This window comes from Lissotriton vulgaris, chromosome 10, assembly GCF_964263255.1.
Source record: "Lissotriton vulgaris chromosome 10, aLisVul1.2, whole genome shotgun sequence".
NCBI classification, from domain to species: domain Eukaryota; kingdom Metazoa; phylum Chordata; class Amphibia; order Caudata; family Salamandridae; genus Lissotriton; species Lissotriton vulgaris.
This window is the reverse complement of record NC_141698.1, coordinates 8,966,213-8,991,857: the sequence shown is the minus strand read 5'-3', so window position 1 is coordinate 8,991,857 and position 25,645 is coordinate 8,966,213. Positions and strand designations below refer to the sequence as shown.

Sequence of the window (25,645 nt, the reverse complement as noted above, 5' to 3'; positions counted from 1 at the left end):
ATTCCTCACTGTCGGCTCAGGATGCGCCCACTCCAGGAGGCACTGACCAAACAGTGGGCTCAGTGTACAGACTCTTTCGAGGACCACATAGTGATTACTCCATAAATCACCAAGGCATTACGCTGGTGGAAAACTTCCACCAACCTATCACAAGGACTAACGTTCCTTCTGCCTCCAACTCCACATGTCATAACTATAGACGCCTCTCTAGAAGGATGGGGAGCAGTCCTTCAAGTTGCAAATCAGTGGCAAGTCGACGGACAAAGAGAAGAAACTCCACATCAATCTCCTAGAACTGAGGGCAGTGTTCCTATCTCTCTAAACCTTCCTCCCCCGCATCAAAAACTCAGCAGTGCTTGTGAGAACGGACAACACAACCACAATTCACTACCTAAACAAGCAGGGAGGAACACGTTCTCTGACACTATCTCTAGAATCACAAAAAATTTGGAACTGGCTAGTACTCCACAACATCAACCTCACGGCAGAGTATGTCCCGGGCAAGGACAACGTCATAGCGGACGCTTTGAGCAGACAGAGGTCTCTGTCCCATGAATGGGAACTCAACCAAAATGTTCTAAACTACATTTTCACAACATTGGGGAGACCGCAAATAGATCTATTTGCCACCAGGGAGAACGCCAAATGCCGCAACTTCGCAAGTTGGCATCCCCAATCGCAGTCACTAGGAAATGCATTTTCCATCGCATTGCGCAACGTGTTTGCATACGCATTTTCGCCTTTTCCCCTACTAACAAGAGTCATTCGGAAAATGAAGACGGAGCACTGCACACCGATTCTCATTGCCCCGTTCTGGCCGAGGCAACACTGGTTCACAGACCTTCGTCGCCTCTCAGTCCAACCTTCAATCCATCTGGGACATCATCCATCCCTACTCACAATGTCCAAAGGCCAAGTACTCCACCCAAATCTGAAATCCCTCAGATTAACAGCATGGCTCCTGACTACAGAGAATTCTCTCAACTAAACATTCCGCAGGAGTGCAAGAATGTCCTAGCAAAGGCAAGAGCTGATAGCACAAACAAAACTTATTCACTAAAATGGAAACGCTTTTGTGTTTGGTGTATGGATAATGACCTCCATCCCTTTCAAATCACTCCGGAACAGCTCCTACCATATTTATTACAGTTGGCACAAACTGGTCTTGCCCATGCATCTATCAGAGTTCATCTGGCAGCCATCTCCCGCTTCACGAGAACATCAAAAGGAACATCGCTATGGTCCGACAGATTAATTAAGCAATTCCTGAAAGGACTCTACAGATCCTTTCCTCGACCACGCACAGTTCCACCAACATGGCACCTTAATGTGGTACTCAACCAATTAATGAAACATCCGTGTGAGCCCATCCATAGAGCTGATATCAAATGCATCTCATGGAAAACAGCATTACTATTAGCCTTGACTTTAGCAAGAAGGGTCAGCGAGCTGCAAGCTCTTACCATTCAAGATCCCTTCATGCAGTTTAGAGAAGATAGAGTGATTTTAAGGACTAATCCACGCTTCATTCCCAAGTTCCCTTCGGATTTCCACCTAAATGAGCCACTAGTCCTCCGATCATTCTTTCCTAATCCCAGTTCTGCAGCGGAACAATCACTTCACTCTTTAGACCTAAAAAGATGTCTTAAATTCTACTTAGACAAAACAAAACATATCAGGAAAACGAACCAGCTTTTCATTGCCTTCAGCAGACCAAGAAAAGGCATGCCACTTTCTAAACAAAGCATTTCAAGATGGATATCCTCTGCAATTGCATTTTGCCATGATTAAAGCTGGACGACCACTACAGTCCACAGTTCGAGCCCACTCCACAAGAGCTGTGTCAACATCGGCGGCACTATTCGCTGGAGTGCCCATTCTGGACATTTGCAGGGCAGCGACCTAGAAGTCGCCGCATACATTCACCAGGCACTACTGCCTGGATACAGAACTGATGCAGGATGCAGCTGTAGGCCAGGCTGTACTTCGCCATCTATTCCAGTGAGATGAGCCTTCCTTCTTCCCTCCATCCTTTATTGGTATGCTTATTTTCTTCTTTTTATATTCACTTGTTGATGATTGCAAGTCGTATGATATGTATTATCTCAGACTGCTTATACTGTCTCATCACAAATGTGCGTAATGTATTGCTCGCTACTCTGATTCAGGCATGTGAATCTATGAAAGACGCCCATAATACTGGATAAGAAATGCGTTACTTACCTGTAACTGCAGTTACCAGTATTGGTGTCTTTCATAGATTCACATGCAACCCTCCCGCCTCCCCAGGAAGGTCTCCTCTCTCTCTTTCTATTATATATTACGCCTACCTAGCTTGGTGCGTACGAAAATCTGAGAGACTGAGGCTCCTGGCAGGAAGGTTCTAGAGGGAGGTGGTAGCTGATTGGCTACCTTCTAGAGTTTGGTCCTTTTTACGAAAGGACATAGATAGGCTACTAAGGCAAGGCCCTTAGGCCTACTTTTCTCTATGTATGTCTATAGGACATTACTTTTCTATTTACCGGGACTCCCATCTCGACGACAGGGAATGATTCAGGCATGTGAATATATGAAAGACACCAATACTGGATAACTGCAGTTACAGGTAAGTAACGCATTTCTTTCTGTGTGTGAACAGTGCCTGTGTGTGTGAGAAGTGCCTGTGTGTGTGAGAAGTGCCTGTGTGTGTGGGAAGTGCCTGTGTGTGTGAGCAGTGTCTGTGTGTGTCAACAGTGTCTGTGTGTGTGAGCAGTGCCTGTGTATTCCTGCACCTAAAATCAACCTACTTGCCATCGGGCCCAAGGTTAGACAGCGCCCCCTCCTTGCCGCCTCAGGACTGCTCTCCCTCCCGCCATGCCCGGCCGGGCACCAAGGGTGGCGGCCCTCCTGCTGCCCAGGTAGACGGATTTCTGTGGTCTTTAGTGAGTACACGCGTTCATTCTTTTATTTGTAAAACGTTCCTAGATTGAGGGTCCGCAGCGCCGAACATTTGGGAAAGCTGCTTCTATGAGCTGGGCAAGGCGCTGTGTTGGTAAACACTGGAGTAATGTGGGCGTTCTTGGATTGAGCAGTGGTTGGTTATCAGAAAGGCTCTCGGAGAAGGCGGACAACAATGTGTTACAAGGGGGGGGGGAGATAGAGTAAATACAACGGAAATGTCCGCCCGAAAAACAGAAAAAATAGCAGAGTAAATACTATAAAAGTAAATACATTATTTCACGAAACTGATTTGAAATTTAACCCCTTGGCGTGTGTGCTGCGTAATTAAACTTAAGGAAAATTTTTGAAACATAGTAAAAGAAAATCAATATTATCCAATGCAGGAAGTAACAAAGCTCCTCGAAGAAACACATCAAACGCTAAACTGTTGGTCTTTAGGTAACCTCATTCTATTCCAAACCAAAACGAGGGAAAAATGTGCGTGTGTGAGCCCGCCCACCAAACTCACTGCAGACTGGTGAACGCGCCCCGACCATCTTGATTCTATTACCGCAGCACCCTGACAGCTCGTAATTGAAAATGTATTACACTCCCGTGCGCATAACCACACAGAATATGCAGGAAGTGCCGAAACTAAAATCCATATGGCCTATTGCGTGAAGGCTACTAGAAACACAGCACCGCGAGGACCAATTACCATGCAGATGGCAAAAAAACCGACCGAAAAATCTAGCGCACTGAGGAATTTTTACTTCACTATTCTGAGTCCCTTAACAATACGGCTTGGAGCTCTGCCCCACTGCTGACGCAGTGGACGTAGGCTGAGCCCTAAAAAACAAAGAAAAGACCACGATTCCGGACCCAACCACAAGACTGCTGGATAATGCACAGCATAGTTAATCCAGAAAGATCTTCAAGCTGCAAAACTACACCGACAGGTAAGAAACTATTCGTTCTGCGTGTTGGAATTTCCAAGGCGGCACTCGCTCGGAGACGCTTTTCGAGAGTGGCAGCCAGGCGTCCCTCCATAAAATCGGTATACGCCTGCAGGTGGAACAAATTTGTGGCATGGTGCACAGCAAAGGCTGTAGATCCGCTTTCTGCCCCTGTTTCTGAGGTTCTCCTCTTTCTTCTTTCTTTTGCCCAGCAGGGCTCTGCTCTGGGCACTCTAAAGGGCTACCTCTCTGCCATTTCCGCCTTCATAAGGCTCCCTGTTCAGCCCTCTTTGTTCAAGTCCCCATTTGTAAATAGGTTCTTGAAGGGCATCACTCATTTGTTTCCTCCTGTTCCTTTCGTGATGCCTCAGTGGGACTTGAACCTTGTTCTGCGACAAGGCTACAGCAGTCGGGCCAAAGAAGGCCCCAACACCAAAGCTGGTCAGAAACGTTCAGACCGCATCAACACCAATCAAATTCGGGTTGCCACCAACAGTGCGTCTGAAGATGTTCAAACCAAAAAAAGGTATCGGAGCCATTAAAAAAGTGTCGATGGAAGTGGAGGCTACTGAGGAGCCTGAAGAACAGGAGTCGAGGCAGTTCATCGACTCGGAAACTGGTAGACTGTCCATATATAAAAGGAAAATAATACCAGAAATACCCATGGAGTCATATAAGATTCCCTTAAAGAAGAAGAGGGATTCAACAACATCGCCAGTTCTTGTGGAAGCTCTCCAATCCTATGGACAAGAACCTCAGACTTTTTCACCCACATACTCAGATGTGGATGCAGGGGATGACGAAAATGAGGATGACCCTTATCATGTGGACACTGAACCCAATGATCAAAACCAACCATGGGCAGACCCAGCTGACCCAAGGGATCCGCAGACTGCCCCTGACACACATGTATACAGTGTAAAAACATCTCCTACTGAGGACACTACTGCCTTTAACGCCATTATTGAAAGAGCGGCAAGTAACCATGACGTGCAACTACATGCTGACCCTGTGGAGGAAGACTTTCTGGTCGACACCTTTTCCACTTCAGAAAGAACAGTCAAGACCCTGCCCATGCTCAAAGGGGTCCTTAAGCATGCTGGTGACATTTTTAAGGAAACCACCAGGGCCAGGGTTTTAAACCCAAGAATTGAAAAAAAAATATAGACCGGCACCTGTGGACCCTACTTATATAAGAGGCCAGTTGCCATTAGACTCATTAGTTGTTTCGAATGCACGTAAGAGAGCAAACTCACAGACTACAGGTGATGCTCCCCCTCCCGACAAGGAGTCGAAAGTGCTAGAAACTTCAGGGAAAAGGGTGGCAGCGCAGGCAGCTAACATCTGGTGCATTGCCAACACTCAGGCACTCTTAGTCAGATATGACAGGTCCTATTATGATACCCTTGAGACACTGTTGCAACACCTACCAGATCAGTACAAGGAGGGTGCGGAACTACTTATCCGAGAAGGAAAGCTTATAACCAATGCTTCCATCAAGTGCGCGCTAGACGCAGCTGACACTGCAGCCAGGGCCATTAACACTAACGTCATGTTAAGGAGACATGCTTGGTTAAGAATCTCGGGATTCAAACCAGAAATACAAACTTCTATCCTCAATCAGCCAGTTAACCCGGACTACTTATTGGGACCTGAGGTTGACACCACCCTTGAAAAAATTAAAAAAGACACAGACTGCAAAGTCTATGGGGGCTCTGCAGTCACAGCAGTTTCGGGTGGCTCCTTTCGTCGCTCCAATACTAGAGGACCTTCAAGAGGCCAATCCACACAGCAGACACAGTACAATAAAGGAGGTACATAATCCACCTACAATAAAAACAGGGGTGGATATCGTGGAAACAACATTAAAGGCAGAGGAAGAGGAAACAAAAATTCCAGATCCTCTGCCAATACCAAACAGTGACGCCCTGTCACTGCCCCCGACCATATAACACCTGTCGGGGGAGACTACAACAGTTCCTGCCGGTCTGGAAATCCATCACCACAGACAGGTGGGTGAGAGACATTGTCCAGTACGGGTATTGTCTGGAATTAACATCCACTCCACCCAACATACCACCAAGACACCGTCCTATGTCCGCAGAGCACTTACACTTATTGCAGCAGGAGGTCGTCAGCATGCTGCAAAAAGGAGCCATAGAGCTTGTGCCTGTAGAAGACCAAGACTCAGGGGTGTACTCTCTGTACTTTTTAATACCCAAAAAGGACGGGTCTCTCAGACCTATACTAGGCCTCGGGCCTCTAAACAGATACATTCTGTCAGAGCATTTTCATATGCTCACCTTACAGCAGGTTCTGCCGTTACTCAGTCAGGGAGACTTCCTCGCAACACTGGATCTAAAAGATGCGTATTTCCATATACCCATACACCCATCACACAGACAGTATCTCAGGTTCACTATTCAGAATCAACATTATCAGTTCAAAGTCCTCCCTTTCGGAGTAACAACGGCACCCAGGGTGTTCACAAAGTGCCTGGCAACAGTAGCAGCACACCTAAGGAGACCGCACATACATGTCTACCCTTATCTGGACGACTGACTTATTCAAGCAAAGGCGGCCCAGCAGTGTGCCAGCCACATTTCCCACACCATTCATCTTCTTCACAATCTGGGATTCTCGCTGAATTATCCAAAGTCACATCTTCAACCCGCCCACGTGCGACAGTACATTGGCGCGACAATAAACACTCTGGCAGCCAAAGCTCAGCCAAATTCAGCGAGGATAAACAGCATGCAATTGCTGATACAAAAATTCAGACCTCAACACTCGCTTCCAGCAAAAGTGTTCATGCAGTTGATAAGCATGATGGCCTCCTGCATCTTCATAGTCCCGCACGCGAGACTACATATGCGTCCGCTTCAGGAGTGATTGGCACGTTAGTGGAATCAGGCTCAAGGACAATTGAAAGACCTGGTGTTGGAGAGCGGTCGGGCATTCAACTCTCTGCATTGGTGGAACCCACAAAACCTTTGCAAGGGACGACCGTTCCAGGAGTCTGTGCCACAGATTATACTGACGACGGACGCATCTCTCCAGGGATGGGGAGCTCATGTACTCCACTACACAGTGCAGGGACTATGGACAGCACAGCAGAAGAAAATGCACATCAACCTTCTGGAATTGATGGCAATCTTCATGGCAATGAAAGCTTTCAAAGTACACTTGTGCAACAAGGTCGTGTTGATCCGGACGGACAACCTGACTGCCATGTACTACATACAGAAGCAGGGAGGAACACACTCTCCACAGTGGTCTCATCTGGCTCAGAGCATGTGGAAGTGGGCCCTTCAGAGGAACATCTTCCTCATGGTGGAACAACCAGATAGCGGATCTGCTCAGCAGACACAGCCACCAGATGCACGAGTGGGAGATATATCCATCGGTACTCCAGCCGTACTTCCAGCAGTGGGGTCATCCAGGGATATACCTATTCGCCACAAGGGAAAACGCAAAATGCCAAAGCTTCGTCGCCAGGTTCCCACATCCGCAGTCATAGGGCAATGCGATATGGATGAACTGGTCAGGCAGGTTTGTGTACACTTTTCCCCCAGCGCCTCTAATACCGCTGGTGGCACGCAAGCTGAAGCAACACTCGATGACACTCCTCCTGGTTGCTCCAACGTGGGCACGCCAGCCATGGTACACCACGCTAGTAGAACTTTCCGTGGTTCCGCATCAAAGACTGCGGCTAACACCCAGACTTTTAACGCAGAGCCATGGCGAAATTCAGCACCCAGATCCGCAACAGCTCAACCTGGCGATCTGGCTCCTGAGGTCTTAGAATTTGGCTACCTCAACTTGCCACCAGAATGTATGAACATCATCAAGGAGGCAAGAAGACTCACAACCAGAGCATGTTATGCGGCTAAATGGAAGAGGTTTGTCATATATTGTAACAATAATGACATTAACCCACTGGATGCATCTATTCAAAACATTATCTGTTATTTGTTGCACTTATACAGATGTAATCTGGCGTACAGTTCCATTTGTATACATTTATCCGCAATAGCAGCTTATCTTCAAAACAGGCAGCACCTCTCAATATTCAGAGTGCCTGCCATTAAAGCTTTTCTGGAGGGACTCAAAAGAGCGATCCCTCCCAGACACCCACCTTCACCTGTATGAAACCTGAATGTGGGCCTCACCAGACTGATGGGACCACCTTTTGAACCTCTACACTCTTGTGAGATTCAATTTCGTACCTGGAAAGTTGTTTTCCTAGGAGCCATTACCTCACTAAGAAGAGTTAGTGAACTCCAGGCACTAACTATTCAAGAGCCATTCATACAGGTCCACGCAAATAGTTGTACTACGCACCAACCCTACATTCATGCCTAAGGTGATTTCGCAGTTCCACATGAACCAAACCATAGAACTGCCCCTTTTCTTTCCCAATCCAGAAAATGTCGCAGAGAGATCTTCGCACACATTAGACGTCAAAAGAGCTCTTATGTACTATATAGACAGAACAAAGGATTTCAGGAAAACAAAACAAATGTTTGTTGCATTTTCTCCACAGCACAAATGCAACCCCATTTCCAAAGCAGGAATAGCCAGATGGATCGTTAAGTGTATACAGATTTGCTACGCAAAGGCTAAACGCACACTAACCATTCCTCCAGGAGCACACTCCACTCGTAAGTTAGGAGCATCCATGGCTTTCCTGGGGAATATTCCTTTAGAAGAGATATGTAAAGCAGCCACTGTGTATATGTAAGGCACTGGATACAGGAGCCTTGTGTGGTAAGTGGACTGTGGCAGCGTCCCTACCGCTTTTAACTTAAGCGCATTTGCGTGTAGCTCGCATGCTTTGCGGCGCGTGAGCGTTTTAATACTTTTAAAATCTGCACAATATTTTCTCCTCACCTGGCTGGGAAAGCTGCTTTGCACAGCGTGTTATCTGTGCCCTCCGCATTTTGCTCGGCTGAGCCTCGGTAGGCGGACAACGGAGTGCTGGACTCGCCCCTCCCTCCCGCCTCGGTCTGACGCCGGTGATTAGCGCCGTTTGAGCAGAGGGCGTGGAGGGTCCGAGCCAGGCACTTCCGGCAGGGGACAGCAGCGCTCTACGCTGGGGGGGATATAAGGCGGATGTGCTGTCGGCAGCGCAGCGGACGAGCGCAGCGGGCGCGACGAAGGCGCGCCGGAGTTGCGCCGGAGTTGCGCCTGAGTTAAGCCCGTCTGCCCCCGTCCGCGGCCGACTGCGGCCCAGGGCCTGTCCCCCTGCCTCTTCCTCCTGCCAAGTCTGCTGGAGTCGAGATGATTTACTTCTCCTCCGCAGAGAGCTGCGTGGGCCTTGCTCTCACAGCATTGAGGCAGGAAACAATGTGGGCTGCAGCCACTGTAATTACACCTTCGACACAGGTAAGGCACTAACCGCAGGCCAGCATACTTTGGTATGTGGTCTACTAAACGTACGCTCCCTACGCAAACACTCCCTCGACATCCATGACCTTCTCACTGGAAAACAATGGGATCTGTTTTTCCTCACGGAAACATGGCTTGATCAAGACTCCATGCCGGAGATCATTGAGGCCATTCCAGAAGGCTACTGTCTGCAAAGGCTAGACAGAATACGGGGGAGAGGGGGCGGCATAGCCATTGTTGCTAGACAAGACTATCAATGTCAGCTAGATCGTACTGTGATTGACGACAGTGAGGCTGGTGCCTTTTCCATCTCTATCCATGGCTGTTTCACTCTGAAAGGCCTGTTAATTTACCGCCCTCCAGGCTCCACTGCAGCCTTTATTGAAAGGCTAGTGGAAGGCGTCACAGAAGCCGCTTTACGCTCGGACAAATACCTGGTCCTAGGGGACCTTAACTTACATCTAGATACCCCCACGGACAGGGTGGCGAGTGAGCTATGTCACACGATGGCCAGCTTGCAGTTCGAACAGAAGGTATTGCAACCCACCCATAAGCTGGGCCACCTTCTGGACCCAGTTTTCGCAAACTGGAACCAAGTGGACGCCCAAACCCCGATTCCCATTGCATGGTCTGACCATCTCCTCGTCCCCTTTACCATCGAAATACAGGGACCTCGCCCCAATGACCCCCCCGCTGATAAACACCCTAGGCGTAGATGGACAGCGTTCTCCCAGGCCAAATTCAATCTGGCACTCACTGAGAAAGGTCATCCTGGGGGCGATGGGGTAGATGAAATTAATTCCAACCTTGACCAACGCATTTTGGAAGCCCTGAATCAGGTGGCACCTTTGGGTATGGCGAAAATAGGGGGCCGAGTGCAAAGATCGGCACCTTGGTACAATGAGGATCTGCGAACGGCCAAAGCAGCATGTAAACGTGCCGAAAGGCAATGGAGGATAGCCTATTCCACGCAGGCCAAAACAGTTTACATAGACTGCAGACGTGCCTATCACACGCTGATTAGGAAGGCCAAATCATTGTACTACTGCAATAAGATAGAGGAAGCAAAGCAGTCCACCAAGGAGCTTTTCTCTATTTATAAATCTATTGCGATAGGAAAACCCGCCGCGGTGCCTAAGAAACTCTGCACCACGGAGGGCTGCAACCGAATTGCTGAGTTCTTTGCAACCAAGGTCACCAACATTTACAACTCCTTCCCCCAGAGGACAGACAGTGGCCCTGCCCCCTCGGAATCCCCCAGAATGAAAGGGGAACATCGGCTAACCACTTTTGTTACTCCTTCCACTACGGAACTCCTCCGTATCTGTGGATCCATAAAATCCGGTTCCCCCAGAGATCCGACCACTCCTAGTCGGCTAAAGGACAGCTTGCCAGTACTAGAGCCCTATGTGCGTCAGCTACTGGACATCTCCTTTGAGTCTCAGGTGGTCCCGAAGGCCTGGAAACAGGCAGTGGTACTTCCTCTGCAAAAGAAGACCAACGGTAGCTTCGAAAAACTGGACAACCTCCGTCCTATTTCCCTCCTTCCCTATATGGCGAAGGTGGCGGAAAAAATAGCCAACATACAGCTTATGCAGTTCGTGGAGACGGCTTCGCTACTCCACGACTCGCAATTTGGCTTCCGCCCCCGTCACTCGACGGAGTCTGCTCTTCTCGTGGCGGTGGAAGCACTCAGACAGGGAGTAGACGAAGGCCAAACGATGGCATTGATCCTACTAGACTTAAGCGCAGCATTCGACACTGTAGCACATTCCACCTTGCTACAGTGTCTGAATGGAGATGGGGTGACAGGAGCTGCGCTTGGCTGGATCAAGTCCTTCCTTTCTGATAGGTGCTTTCAAGTCAGATTGCGTGATTGCTACTCCAGGGAGATTGAGTTGGGCCAGGGCGTACCTCAGGGTTCGTCCCTGAGCCCAACTCTATTTAACATCTACGTCTCCCCCCTGGCGGCTATCGTGGAGGGGTATGGTCTCCGCCTGGTGTCCTACGCCGATGACACGCAGTTGGTCATCTCCCTATCGCGCGCGCCCGGACTTGCAGCGGACATCTTCAGGAATTGCATGAAAGACCTTGCTGCCTGGATGTCCGCAAACTGTTTAAAGTTGAACGGGAGCAAGACCGAGGTGCTCGTGGTGGGGGGTGCACCGTCTGCGTGGTCGTCGGCGTGGTGGCCACCCTGTGTGGGGGAAGGTCCTGCTCCCTGCCGCGAGGCCAGGAACCTTGGCGTGTGGCTGGATAAGGACCTCACCTTTGGCCCACAGGTCGGTCGGGTGGCAGGGATATGCTTCAGTGTTCTGAGAGCCCTTAGGAAAGTATTAGATCTGCTTCCCATTTCTGCTCGTAAGACGCTGGTGCATGCCCTGGTCACCTCCCGACTTGATTATGGGAACCTGCTCTATTTGGGGGCCACAGGCAGGGTTATGGGCCGCCTGCAGGTTCTTCAAAATGCGGCAGCGCGGCTGGTTCTCAGACTCCCTAGGAGGTCATCCGCCAAACCAGCTTTACGGGCCCTCCATTGGCTTCCCATTGAGAGGAGAGTGGAGTTTAAGGCCCTTGCCACTTGTCATCGTATCCTGAACGGCAAAGCACCTCTTCCGCTCCAGAGCCTAGTATCCCATTATGAGCCTGCACGCAGTCTTCGATCCTCGCAGACCGGGCTGTTAAAAGTCCCAAGAATATTCAAAGCCCGTATGGGAGGTAGATCCTTCAGATACCTTGCTCCCAAGCGCTGGAATAATCTTCCGCTGGAACTTCGGCTTGAACCTTCCGAAGTCCAGTTCAGGAAAAAACTTAAAACGCACCTTTTCAGCAGATAGCTTGTGTGGGAGGAGGGGGGACAGCCACTCCACTTGTCATAGCGCGGGGACACGCCAGTGGCGTAACCAGGCGCTTAATAAATGTCCATTAATAATAATAATAACATGGTCCACTACACATACATTTACGAAACACTGCTTCGTAGATGTGCATTCAAGACAGCAGGCAGCTGTAGGACAGGCTGTTCTCAAAACTCTTTTTGAGACTGCTGCAGCTGGCACGGGCAGCCGCCGCTAACAGGAGGGACTGCTGTATCATCTATGCACAGATATGAATTCAGCAGCTCACATGTCTCAAACCGAATATGCTACTTACCAGTATGCATCTGTTCTTGGCATGTAGGGCTGCTGACATTAATATCGCCCACCCTCCTCCCCGGCGCCTGTAGCAGCTGTAGCATTCAGAATTACTATGTAGCATGGACATCACTCACTGTATTACACTCCATCTCTGCCACAATGGCGAAAAACAATCTGAGGATGGAGAGGATGCCCATGGGCACTGTAGTCCAGGGGAGGAGCCACCTATCTTGTGATACTTCGAAGACTCTTCCAGGACAACAATGTGCAATCATCCGGACCCAACACTAGGCGGCGATCTATGCACAGATATGAATGTCAGCAGCCCTACATGCCAAGAACAGATGCATACTGGTAAGTATCATATTCGACATAATTTGTGGAAATGGGTGCAGCAGTCCCTCCTATTCCTGTGGAAACGGAGAGAAATGCTATCTGTGTGCTGGATCCATTCAGACAACACTGCTGGTGACTCAGTGTAATCTTTAGTCTTCAGAACTGCCAGTGGTTTGTAGGGTTCCCTGGGAGCCAGATGAACCTGGGGTCAAACACTGCAGCCATCTCCCATAAGTAATCAAGTTGATTTGTTTGTAGGCAGAGTTGGAGGGATTTTGCAAGTTACACAATTAAGGATTCACCCGGTGCTCTACTTTTCAGAAACATCTGCGCATCGTAGGTTTGCACATGTACCTTCTGCTCCCAGGCCTAAATATGGGCAGCTGTTCTCATGCCAAAAACAACCCTTCATTAGGCAACTTAGAATCTGCTAATAAGCCAGCCAACACATGCCTGCTAACTACACATTTTCCAAAAACGACAGGTGCTAAAGAACTTTTCAAGTTCTGTCTGTGATCATGTTTTTGGAATTTTCTGGCTGTGAGCACAAGACCCACCCTTTGATAGGGGTAGGTTACCCTTTTTATTAATAAAATTATGGGATTGCTGTATTATAAGATGTTTGCCTTTTCTTACGTATTCTAAACCTTTCCGGTAATATGAGGATTGTTTTATTCTTCAAAATTTGCCTTTTGCATGACATTCTGGTTACGAAAAGATTTTGCTCCCATGCAGGCCACAGTGCCTTGACTTCACTGGGGTGGTAGTTTCAGGCAGCAGTTGATTTGCTTGTCGCACAGTTAGGCAGCATGTCCGGACTTCATGCTTCGCTAGACCGTGCTGGGTTTTCCATGAATGCGGTCACCCAGAGAGGTACTACAGAACTTATATGGAGCTTCAGCGGGGAAGGGCGGCATTTGGGGCTGCAGAGCCCTGCATTGGGAAAGGCGACAGACTTCGGTTTCTTCTTCGTGAGCCACGTTAATGTCATGTGTTAGAATATAGTGGTGTGATCAAGCCTTGCAAAGTACCCTGTACAAAATGGTGGTCTGTTTAGGGATTGAGACCTGAGTTTCCCAATTCACAATGAAGTTTAGTCTTTTTCTGTGATGATAAATTATGTTTGAATCGTATTTTAAGAAGGCATTCATGAGTGTGTGAATCACAATGGGTTCTCTCCTTATATATATATTTTTTACATACATGACCCCTTTGCTTCTGTTTTTGTTCTTGATATTTGCTCCTTGCAGTTAGATTTTCATTTGTGGTTCCTCTGGAATGATTTTCCTTGACTCTTTTACTTTCCCTGATTTTCTCTGGATGCTTAGCTAGGAGCACCAAACCCAGAACCTTTCACTGGAAGCCCATACTACCTGGAACTGGCGACTTTCGAGAAATTATTCTGTAAAAGCCATTCCTAGTTCTTGCCTCCAAAATACCCAAGCAAAGATACTTAACATATTCTATGTGGAGACCAATGAATTTGTTCTTAACAGAGTGTTAGAAGGTGTTTTCTAAGATTGGAATCTTCCTCAAACAGATAAAGGTGACAGACCTACACTAAGTTTGTCTGAGGGGCATTGGACCCAAGCATGACTCTAAGTCGTGCATCAAGTGTTCCTTGCATCCGAAGACCAACAGAGAAAAGGAGACCAAACTATGTTGTGGAACACAAGAAACAGGCTCAGTCTTGATCCAGGTCATCCTTGTCCAGTAGAGCTAAAGCGAAGTCTCCGCAACATCATTCAATTTTGACTTTGTTGGCCAACTCGGACTAGATGCAGGTTTTGTGGCTGATGCACCAGAGTTCACCAGACAGTTGTCGAATCTACAGCAGATTGGAGGTTCCAAGTTTATTCCAGCACCCACAGGATTTTTTCCTTCTCCATGGACATGTCAGGCCTCCAGTCAGATGTCTGTCAATGGTTCCTGCCGTTGATCCGGCCGACCCCGGCCAAAGTTCACCCATCCCACCAGTGGTACTGGGCCTCACCTCCACCGTTTTGCATGTGTTATCACAGGGATACTTAAGCGCCCCCCCCCATCAAGACAACATCAGTTCTCTTTTTTTCTGTGCACTTGAAACAGTCGTGAGCTTTTCAGAGGGTTTTTTTAGGCCGTACCGCAGCGGGAAAAAGAGAGAAGTCTCTGAGCGGTTCTCCTCTCCCTTCAGGTTCCTCTTCATAGCCAGTGTTAGCCGAAAAATGGGCTCCTTTGGAGGCAGCACCTCAGTGACCTCCTGAGCCACTGCCACCTCCAGTGACCAGCGCACAACTCAACTAGTATGGATCTGGCACTGTACCTGAACCCCTTGTTTTCCTGGTGCATTTCATCTTGTTGTGAAGAATACTGCTGGTGGGTCTACCAATGGCACAATCTGCATCTTTCATGCCCCAGAAGATGGTGTAGTTGGTCCCAATGGCTTTATTGGTGGTGCTGACTTAGCCTTGCAACACCAGTCCCAGTCTAGGCGTTGATGCCGACATCGGAACCAGCTCCCACGACTTCACTGCCTTTAGGGTAGATTCAGAGGTCTAGAATAGAGATCTAGCGATAAAAACGACTCCATATAACGCCTCCTTGGCATGGATTCAGAGCCGAATGAGGCTGGGGACCCTTATGATGTCCCTGAGGATTACCCAGAGCTTGCGGAGGCCAATGCACTTCACACTTTGCCCTAACTGGAATTTTGTACCCTCCAGGCCCTCTCCTTCTATGGGGTACCTCATATAATGCTTTCATTTGGGATGGTGGTAAGTTTCAATGGAGTTACCCTGTATTGCTTAGAACATGGGTATCAATTAGCACATAAAAACAAATGGTTCTGTGGAAGCAAAATCTGCTAGTGTGCATACATTTACCATATAGCTGTATATGCAGGGCATAAATCCCCATAGATAAAAAACACAAAAAGACTAAAGTAAACACGGGTCTGTTTCACTTATAGTCTTTAATATATTCAAATGATTAAGTAAATTAATTCACATCAGTGTACAAGACCAATGCTTCATAAGTGCAAAGTGAAACTGCTCGTGCAGTGCACCAAGTAAAATGTAACTGTGCAAGTAAACAAAAAATCACATTCAAATTCACAACAAAATCATAACTCCACTGGTTAAAAATCGAAAACCGCGTGAAATTCAAGACTTTGAGCCTTATGCACAGAATCAAATGGGGGAATGCCCCCAAATATCTACAGTCCCTTGTGCAGGCTTATATGCCGGCTCGCTGTCTTAGGTCAGCATCTCAAGGCCTTTTTTGCGTACCGAAAGTGCGCAGAGCTAAGATCGGAGGAAGGTCTTTCTCACTGCTGGGCCCCAAACTATGGAACACTCTCCCATTGAACTTACGTATGGAAACTCGCTACAACCACTTTCGCAAAGCAACTAAAACGTGGCTCTTTAATCAGTAAATTGCCCTAGCTTCCCTCTCAGAGTTATACATCCTGCTCTGTAAGATAGTGTCTCTCAGTGCCAGGAAACCCTTTTTGGGTAGCTGTCGCGCTTTAGAAAACTAGTAAATAAATAAATAAATAACAAAATAATAATCCGCCTGTCCAAGTCATTTTGGTTTCAGTCTCACATGAGGGGACAAAGGTTACCTCTTCTCTGGCGACCACAGGACTGGAAATTCAAACTATAGGCCCATCAGCTTAATTGATGCCATGCAAAAGATCGTTGCACGTTTGATCCTGGGCAGGATACAGGGATGGTTGATGGTAGAGGATTCTTTGTCTCCCTTACTGGCAGGATTTCGGTCCCACATAAGCACCCTCAATCAAGCCTTTAGATTTGTTTTGATCTTTTGGAAGGAGGTCATTTTAGGCGGGGGTATGCTTTTTGCAGCATTTGTGGACCTTAAATCCGCCTTCGATCTTGTCCCAAGGGTAAGGCTGTGGGAGGTATTACTCAAGATAGTGATGCCTAAAGAGTTGGTTTCCATATTAGTCAAATTGCATGAACACACAAATGCACAGGTACGTTGGGGCAAACCAGGTGAGGTCCCGAAAAGTTTGAGGTGAACAAAGGCGTCCGACAGGGGTGTGTTCTGGCTCCCACCCTGTTTTCTATATTTATTAACGGGGTGGTCCAGTACTTCACCAACTACCCAACAGATGTGCCAATGCTGGCCGGCATCAACGTGCCCCAGCTCATGGGCGGGGCGGGGCGGAGCCGAGGCGGAGGTGATCCGTCTCGGCTCCCGACCTGTGTCCCCTATTCGGGGGGATAACGCTGTCATTCAGCCTACAGACTGCGCCATAGAGGGGACTTCTGCTGTCCGATACCCCAGAGCATGTCTGGCTCGAGTCTCAGGGCAAGTGGAGCAGTGGTGTCTGTAACGGAGGGTGATATCTGTGGACGCCGTGGACAAAGACCGCCATCTTGGCAGCAACGGCAGGGAATGGCCGCAACGGACCGCGCCTGAGGTAATCGGCGTAACAAGCAGCCCTCGCTATAAAATAACCGGAGCACCGGAGGGACCCTGACCTCTGAGGGTCATCAGGAGGGCATAGTCAGCAGAGCGGTGTGTGTCCCAACGCGTGTGCACAGGGAGCGCACCGGCGGACTACGGCGATCCTCCGCGGAGGCGATCTGGGAAGAGAACGCCCGTCGGGTGCTGGAACGGAGCGCACACCAGCTGCAGCGGTGAGCCAGACTTGGAGGGCAGTTGCGGGGCGGACCGGGGCACCGGAGTATTGCCCCCACACAGTGCCTGACTTTAAGATGGCGGGCGGTGGCTGACATTGCAACAAAGGCACTCTTGGGCTGAATACTGATTGAAGCGGAGGTCACGCACAGCACGGAGCATACAGGGAGCCCGCTCCGGTGATCACACTGAGGATTGACATAGCACTGCAAGGGGGGACACCGGAGGCTCAAAGGCAGATGACACAAGGTCTGCCTGCTTCCAAGATGGCCGAGACCACACATGATGAGCTCGATTTCATGTAGCACCAGAGTGCACCTTTACAAGCAGGCATCAGGCCGGACAGGGCACCTTATTTTGATTAGGGGCACTCCTATAAGACGCTTTGGAGAATTGTATGACCATAATTACAGCTCCCGACGCAGGCTACGGGAACACGAACGCAGAGGATAGTGCCCTGGTGGACTCTGGAGGACTTTTTCGTTGGACTAGTCCCTCCCTCCATACCCTGCATCCTACCCACCCTTCCTCTATGCGGTGAATGCTGCTGTTTTTTTCTTGGACAGTTCTCGCTGGACTCTAGCCCTTCCTTCCCTCCAGACCTTTGCATCCCACCCACCCCTCCTCTATGCTGGTACTCGTGTAGTGTTTGCAGCGGTCCTTTGTACTCTCTACCACCCCTATATTACCCCTAGAGTGTTTCCAGTCACATCCCTCCTGTCAAGATAGAAGATAACTCTAATGACTAGTATACTATTTGATTTTTAGATTGTATCCATGTGTATCCCCTCCCTGTGTTAGAATCATAGCTTTTACGACTAATCGCCGGTGGAACTGTTGGAATATAGCCAGGTGTACCCCTTCCCCCGTGTGAAGAGATAACCCTATCCACTAGAGCAAAAAGAAAGGTGTTCCTGAAATGTGTAACGTAACTGATTTTATGTAAAGTGCCTTGTAAAGGGGCAGCTGAAATTCCAGGAGCCTAGTCCCGACAGCTCGACGACTTCGGAGGGCTGGAAGTGGTCCCCCGCTACACGGCGGAGGAGGGCACTGGACATCGAATGCTGTCTTATGTAAAGCGCTCTGATAACCTAATCGGTTCAAGATCCTGAAATGTGCAACGTAACTGATTCTATGTAAACTGCTGTGATAACATGTAACGGAACTGGTGCTATGTAAAGCGCTCTGATAACCTAATCGGTTCAAGTTCGCGCTATAGAAAACTCTAAAAATAAATAAATAAATAAATGTTCGCGGACGACACCCTGTTAATATCAAAAACAAGACCGGGATTACAACTGGCCCTGTTACGGTTTGAGGTGTTTTGCCGCGAGCATGAGCTGGTGGTCAATGTAGGGAGAACTAACTTCATGGTGCTCCACGGCTCAAAGCCATTAAAAGCATGAGTCCTTATGGATGGCGAACCCTTGGAGCAGACGGATGTTTTCACCTACCTGGGTGTTACTTTTAATGATCAACTGAGCTGGAAGCCTCAAATAGATGTCTTGGCGTTAAAACACGCTCAGTTATTTGGTGCCTTGCTTAAGGAACATAGTTTGTCCCTTTCCAAGCCTATTGCTCCGATTGTTAACATTTACACATCTAAAATCTGTCCAGCAATCCTATATGGAGCCGATCTTTGGGGTTTTACCAACTTATCCCCCCTCTCAACAGCCCATAAAAAATTCATGAGATCCATATTGGGACTGCCTCAATCTTCCCCTAGAATCCCACTGCTTTACGATCTCGGTTGTCAAGCATTGGAAGATGTCGCCCGTTACAGACCTTTGGCATTCTGGAGACGTCTCTGGACTACTCCAGAGCTCCACCTATATGCCAGGGCATTGTTGGAAGTTAGGGGGCTAAGTCGTTCCCATAGGATCCCATGGTTCTCTGGTGTCAAATCGCTGTTGATTGACATGGGGATGAGGAATCTCTGGTATCACCACGATACTGCTGAATTTCCACCAAAAAAGCTCTTTAAAGCAGCATACTGGGAGCTGATCAAAGTTAAAAGATTCTCCACCCATGTTATTTCGTCATTGACAAGGGATTACCTTGATATCAGGGATGAACCCCATTTGGAGGCCTATTGGGGCTTAGTAACGAAACAACTAGATCGTAAGTTATTCCTTCAGTTCAGGGTTGGCACTTTACCCTTGAGGTGGCTTACAAGTAAGTGGGATACCGCCACTAGTAATAAGTGCCAGTTCTGCAAAGATCAGATAGAAGTTATAGATCACTTTTTATTTGTTTGCCCGATCTACTAAAATCCAAGAAGCACCTGGTTAAAACCTGTGTGTAAACTCATGGGCACTAGATCAGCCATGGTGGCAAAGAGATTGCTGAAATCTGACTCCTCCGATTATGCAGTTATAGGAGTTGCTAAGTTTTTGAGCTGGGCATGGGTGTTGTGTGCCAAAAAGGGGGGGATAAAGTAAGCATGTAAGGTCCCGGCATTTATTTCTTCACTGCACTTTATAACGCGTTTTTTAAATAGAATTAATAGTTAATGACAATCAATGTGTGTCCTAAGTCTTTTTGCCGGGTTAAATGTTTAATATATTTTTAACTGATTTTAATAATGACAATGTTAATGTATATGGATGTATTTATTATTGTGACGGTGTAATATTTGCGAACTTATATTTTTATAACCCTGAAGTATTGTCAATGGATGATATATGTAATAATGTATTCTTTTGTTAATTACTGTCTTTTTATGATGAAGAATCGCAAATAAAGACTTGTGAAATGTGACTACTAGTTGGCGATGTATAAGGCGTCTAAATGGAGATCAGTCTATAACTCTGGCACTATTGCTTGGACTCGCTACCTAACGTATTTGCCTGCAGGATAAGTTCTGTGCTCTGACTGTGCCTTTAAGTTTGGGTTAACTTGCTACTCCTTTGGGTATTTTATTAATATCTCAGCGAATCCCATGGTGAAGAATGGAAGGTTCCTACTGTGTAATCCTAATTCTTCGCCCTTTGTGTAGACTTTCTGAATTCATAAAAGCCTCTTCCACCGCCCTGCTTTTGGGGCTGCAGATTCTGAACATCGGTATCTATCCCGTGCTACGCCCTTCTGTGCATGATGGGATAGTGCAATCTTCCATGCTTCTCAAAGGAGCAGGTTTGTACATTGTTCTAAATTGGACCACCATTTTCTGCTTTTTTGTTTTGTAATATAAACTGTTATGAGTGGTGCTTTTAACTAGATGTACCATTAATTTATTTTTGTGCAGTTGTTTAAAAAAAAAAGGATAATGCCACTTTCGGGCATTTTTTTTTTTGCTTGTAAACATGTTCCGGAATTTTGCACATGCCCATGATGAGGTGCTGGGTTAAGAATAACTTCACCTTGCTTGTATCTCTTTTTCTCATTTACGTTCGCTATTCATTATTTCAACAGATTGTTTCTTCTGAATAATTGGAGCCGTTGCTCAATTGAGAATACTGTATTTCATGACTGTATGACTAGGTTTTACTCCAGTTTTTCACACAAATTGCAAGTGGGCAAAAGCTGCAAAATAGGAACTATTAACCAGCACTTAGATAATTGGTGAATTTTGTTTTGCTCCCCTCTGTTTTAAAGCTGAAAAGTGGGTGATTTTAACATTTTGTCAAACTTATTTTTATTAAGGATTTTGGCAAAGTACTTCGTATTACATTACCATTGCGTTCTTCACATGAGTGATGTTAAAAAAACGATTACAGAAATTGACAATGCGAAGAGTCATACAGAGTGCTAGGGTCAAACCCCTGTCCAAACATAATAGAATGCACGATTTTAACATTTTGTTTATTTTTGGGGCTTTCAGTATGGCTAACTGAATTTACTTTTTCAAACAAAAATTAAAAAATAAGTAGAAACGGTTGCTTACTATAGGTGTGTTTTCATTATGTATAACAGAGTTTTAAAAATGGCATTCTGGGGTTATTGCGCAGAGATATTCTACTGTTTATAGATTCTGAGAGAATACCCATGACCGAGAATAAGGATTTCTGCTACTGAAATTTTCCTTCTTCATATTGTATTCTAAATAAGTAATGTTCATGCTTTTGTACTCAATAAATATAATTTGGATTGTAAATAATCATATCTTAAAGATACAAAATGTTACTTCCGTCAGAAATTTAATTCTTGTTTGTTCTTGGATATCCCCTCATGGTAGAATTAATCTGTTTACCAATTTCAAGAAACACTCTTGTTGGCTAACTAGGATTAGAACATTGTCACTTTGCTTGTAATTGTGTCACTTTCATGCTGCAAGTGTAGCTTTTGATTGCTGAACCTTTTATGTGTACCAGAGTGCATTTTGTAGTGCTTTCGTCAAATACTAACACATTTCCTTGCGATTCTTGCAGTACCTCCGGTCATTGTCAAAGAGTGGTCTGCCTATAAGGGAAAGTCTCCTCAAACCCCCGAACTGGTTTCTGCGCTTACCTTTAGGGAATGGACATGTCCAAACCTCAAGAAACTCTGGCTTGGGAAGGCTGTGGAGGACAAGAACCGAAGAATGCGGGCATTTCTTGCCTGTATGAAGTCTGATACTCCTAGTATGCTGAATCCAGCCAACATACCCACACACCTGCTGCTCATGTGCTGTGTGCTCCGGTAAGTGAAATCCGGGAATGTGCTGAAGGTAGTTTGTTCTTTGATTTACTGCAAGTTCTGCTCTTCCTTTTCACTTTTACATTAGGGAACACTTTTCTTCGGGGAAGCCAGCTTTGCTTGAACCTAAAACAAAGAATATGCTATCCCTCTAACCTGGGTATAGCTATATCTTTGTGCACTTTCACTAATTCCCCACTAAGTTAAACAAACTAGTGCCTAGAATTCAAAGCTTGTTTCTGCGAGAAATGCCAAGCTTTTCTTGAAACCTTAGCACAAGCAGTCCTTCAAAGGAAATGTATGAGATGCAAGAACAGGTACCCAACAGCACTATTAACATCACAAAAATAAAACTTTGCAGATCAATTTATCACAAAAAGTGTAATGTATAAAACAGCAAAATTATGTTACCTGTCCGATGAGACTCAACCTTATGTTGCAGTCAGGAAATAGCAAAACATTTTGAATGTTTTGTGCATTTACAGTGCTTGTAAATTAGCAATATCCCACACCAGGGCCCTGTCTGTGTTCTCAAAGTCACAAGATATAAATGTCCCTAGAGGAATCATTCAACATTATTTCTTATTTCCAATAGTGTCACAACAGTGAACATCATTTCTCAAATAGAGGGAATTTCTTCATAAACACCCAGTTATATCAAGAATTGCTTTTATCCAGTTTTTCTTTTTCAAATTAAGTACGGCAACTTACATACTACTGGTAATATCTGTTTGTTCGACAGTAGTAAACCAACACCTTTTTGTTTTTATATACATATGGAAAACAAAACAACCATGTTCGAGGCATGTGGGCTGCTGAATTCATATCTGTGCATAGATCGCCGCCTAGTGTTCGGTCCGGATGATTGCACATTGTTGTCCTGGAAGAGTCCTCGAAGTATCACGAGATAGGTGGCTCCTCCCCTGGACTACAGTGCGCATGGGCATCCTCTCCATCCTCAGATTGTTTTTTTCCGCCATTGGGTTCGGATGTACTTTGTTAACTCAAGTTCAGAATCAATATAAAAAACTTTTCGCAAGGCCAAAAGGCCTTCGGGGCGTCGGTATTGTCTTTTCGTTCGGTGCCGCGTACTTGTTTCAGTTCTTCGAGCAGGATGTTGAAGGCCGCTTGCCTTTTCGACACCAAAGGCCCCATCAACGATCGACGATGGAACGGAGCCCGTTCAAACGATGCCCCGTTTGCAACTCTAAATACCCTCACATGGATGTGCACCTGGTGTGCAATAAATGCCTATCTCCAGACCACGACGAGGTCAGCTGCATGGCCTGTTCTCGGTTCAGGTCAAAGAAAACACTTCGGCTTCGACGTGCCGCGAGACAGTCTGCGCAGAAAACAGCGCCCGACCCGGAGAACATCTTCGAGGCTGAAGATGACAAGGGCGTCTATGAGGAGGATCCTGAACAACAGTCGGATCCTGCTTCGGAGCAGAACTCTAACTATGATGAAGACGAAGAAGAAGACTACGTCCATGATGAAGACGTCGTCTAGGTAGGGGCAACGCACATGCCATCGGAGCCGTCGATGACGACTCGAGCGATGAGCAAGGCCCAACCGCAGTTGCGGGGGCCGATGATGACACTACTTTCAAAGGCTCAGGTCGAGACATCGCCGGAAGGCCTTAGCCAAGATCTTCAACAACATTCTATAGCCCCGCGTCAAGGCCCGGCTAAGAATATATCTAAGGAGCCATCGGTCGATCAACCACAGTCGATGGTGAAATCAAAACCGAAACCGACAGAATCAAAATCGAAACCGAAACTGCTAAAGACAGTCCTCGGATCGACGACTTCGGATTCATCGGATCCAATCAAACTGAAGAGTGTCATCGACCCTTCGGGGTCACAAGGGGGTGTTGACCCGATGATCGGGGCGCCGAAGCCTGTGACTAAGGTCAAGCACGTTGCACTGACGCCATCAACGTCGACGTCAAAAGATGGCGACACTAACAAGGGTCTCAAGTCTCAAAAGACTCTCGATCCGAAGCTTCCAGCCTCCAAACCACTGGTAGTCAAGACCTTCGAGTCGAAGACCAAGATCGGCTCGAAAGAGCACGTCAAGTCGAAGCAAAAGAGCGTGTCTGCTGCGCACCAAGAGCTCGAGTCGACGCTAGGCCAGAAACAAACTGGTGATAAGACTAAGTCGGTCGGATCGAAGACGGCGCCACCCTCGAAGGTCAGTCCGTCTCCAATGCTTACACCACCGATTAAATTCGGACTGCCCCCAACCGCACGGCCTAAGGCGTTCGAGCCACAACAAAGCATCGAAACGACCAAAAAGGTGTTAGTAATAAAAAGGACTCAGCCCATAGAAGAGGACATTGTGTTTCAAGCGCCCTCCTATGATAACCAGTCGAAACTGTTCATCGACTCGGATTCTGGCAGACTCACTATTTATAAAAGAAACATCATTCCAGAAAATCCTATGGAGTCGTACAAGATCCCACTCAAAAATAAGAGGGACTCTTCCACCTCACCTGTTCTTTTTGAGCCTGTGGAGTCCTATGGACAGGAATATACCTATTCACCCACACATACTAATGAGGATGTGGGGGAAGGCTACAATGAGGAGGGATTTAATTATCCTATTGACACAGATCAAGAGGAGTCTCAACCCTGGACTGACCCTGTTGACCTGGGTGAGCCACACACCACGCCTGACACTCAATCCTATACGGTCAAAACCTCCCCAACTGAAGATACAGCTGCGTTTAACGCGTTAATTGAGAGGGCAGCAAATAATCATGATGTAGAAATGCATGCTGACCCAATAGAGGAAGACTTTTTGTTTGACACTTTTTCAACTTCAGAAAGATCAGTAAAGACATTGCCTATGCTGAAGGGTGTCTTAAACACGCTGGTGACATTTTTAAAGAAACCACACGGGCAAGGGTTGTGAACCCAAGAATCGACAGGAAATACCTGCCTGCGCCTGTAGACCCTACGTACATCAAGGGCCAGCTCCCATTGGACTCCTTAGTAGTGGCGAATGCTCGTAAGAGAGCGAACTCTCAGACAAGTGGTGATGCTCCTCCTCCGGACAAAGAATCCAAAATCTTGGAAGCTTCTGGAAAACGAGTAGCGGCTCAAGCAGCAAATATTTGGAGAATTTCAAATACACAGGCCCTATTAGCCAGATATGATAGGGCTCATTACGACACATTAGAGCAACTGCTACAACACTTGCCTGATGCTTATAAGGAGGGAGCAGAAATGCTGATACAGGAGGGGAAACTGATATCAAATGCATCCATTAAATGTGCGCTAGATGCAGCAGACACAGCAGCTAGGGCCATCAATACAAGTGTGATGCTCAGAAGGCATGCCTGGCTACGCATCTCTGGATTCAAGCCTGAGATTCAAACCACATTACTAAATCAGCCTGTTAACCCTGACTATTTATTTGGTCCCGATGTGGACACAATCCTAGAAAAAATTAAGAAAGACACAGACAGTCAAATCCATGGGAGCTCTGCTGTCACAACAGTTCAGGGGCGGTTCCTTTCGTCACTCCGGTAACAGGGGAGCCTCTAGAGGTCAAGCATCACAACAGGCCCAATACAACAAAGGAGACTCACAGACCACCTATAACAAGAACAACAGGGGTGGATACCGTGGCAACAGC

General features: G+C 47.1%; 1 protein-coding gene across 2 annotated transcripts in view; it reads left to right on the top strand.

The window, feature by feature from the left end:
- The window catches only part of FAM120C (family with sequence similarity 120 member C), a 493,040-nt gene that overhangs the window by 241,428 nt on the left and 225,967 nt on the right, over positions 1-25,645 (top strand). For both annotated transcript variants that reach the window (XM_086940173.1, XM_086940172.1), the window contains exon 10: positions 21,757-22,006. In XM_086940173.1, the coding sequence (XP_086796299.1) occupies positions 21,757-22,006 (250 nt within the window). The remainder of the gene's footprint in view (positions 1-21,756; positions 22,007-25,645) is intronic.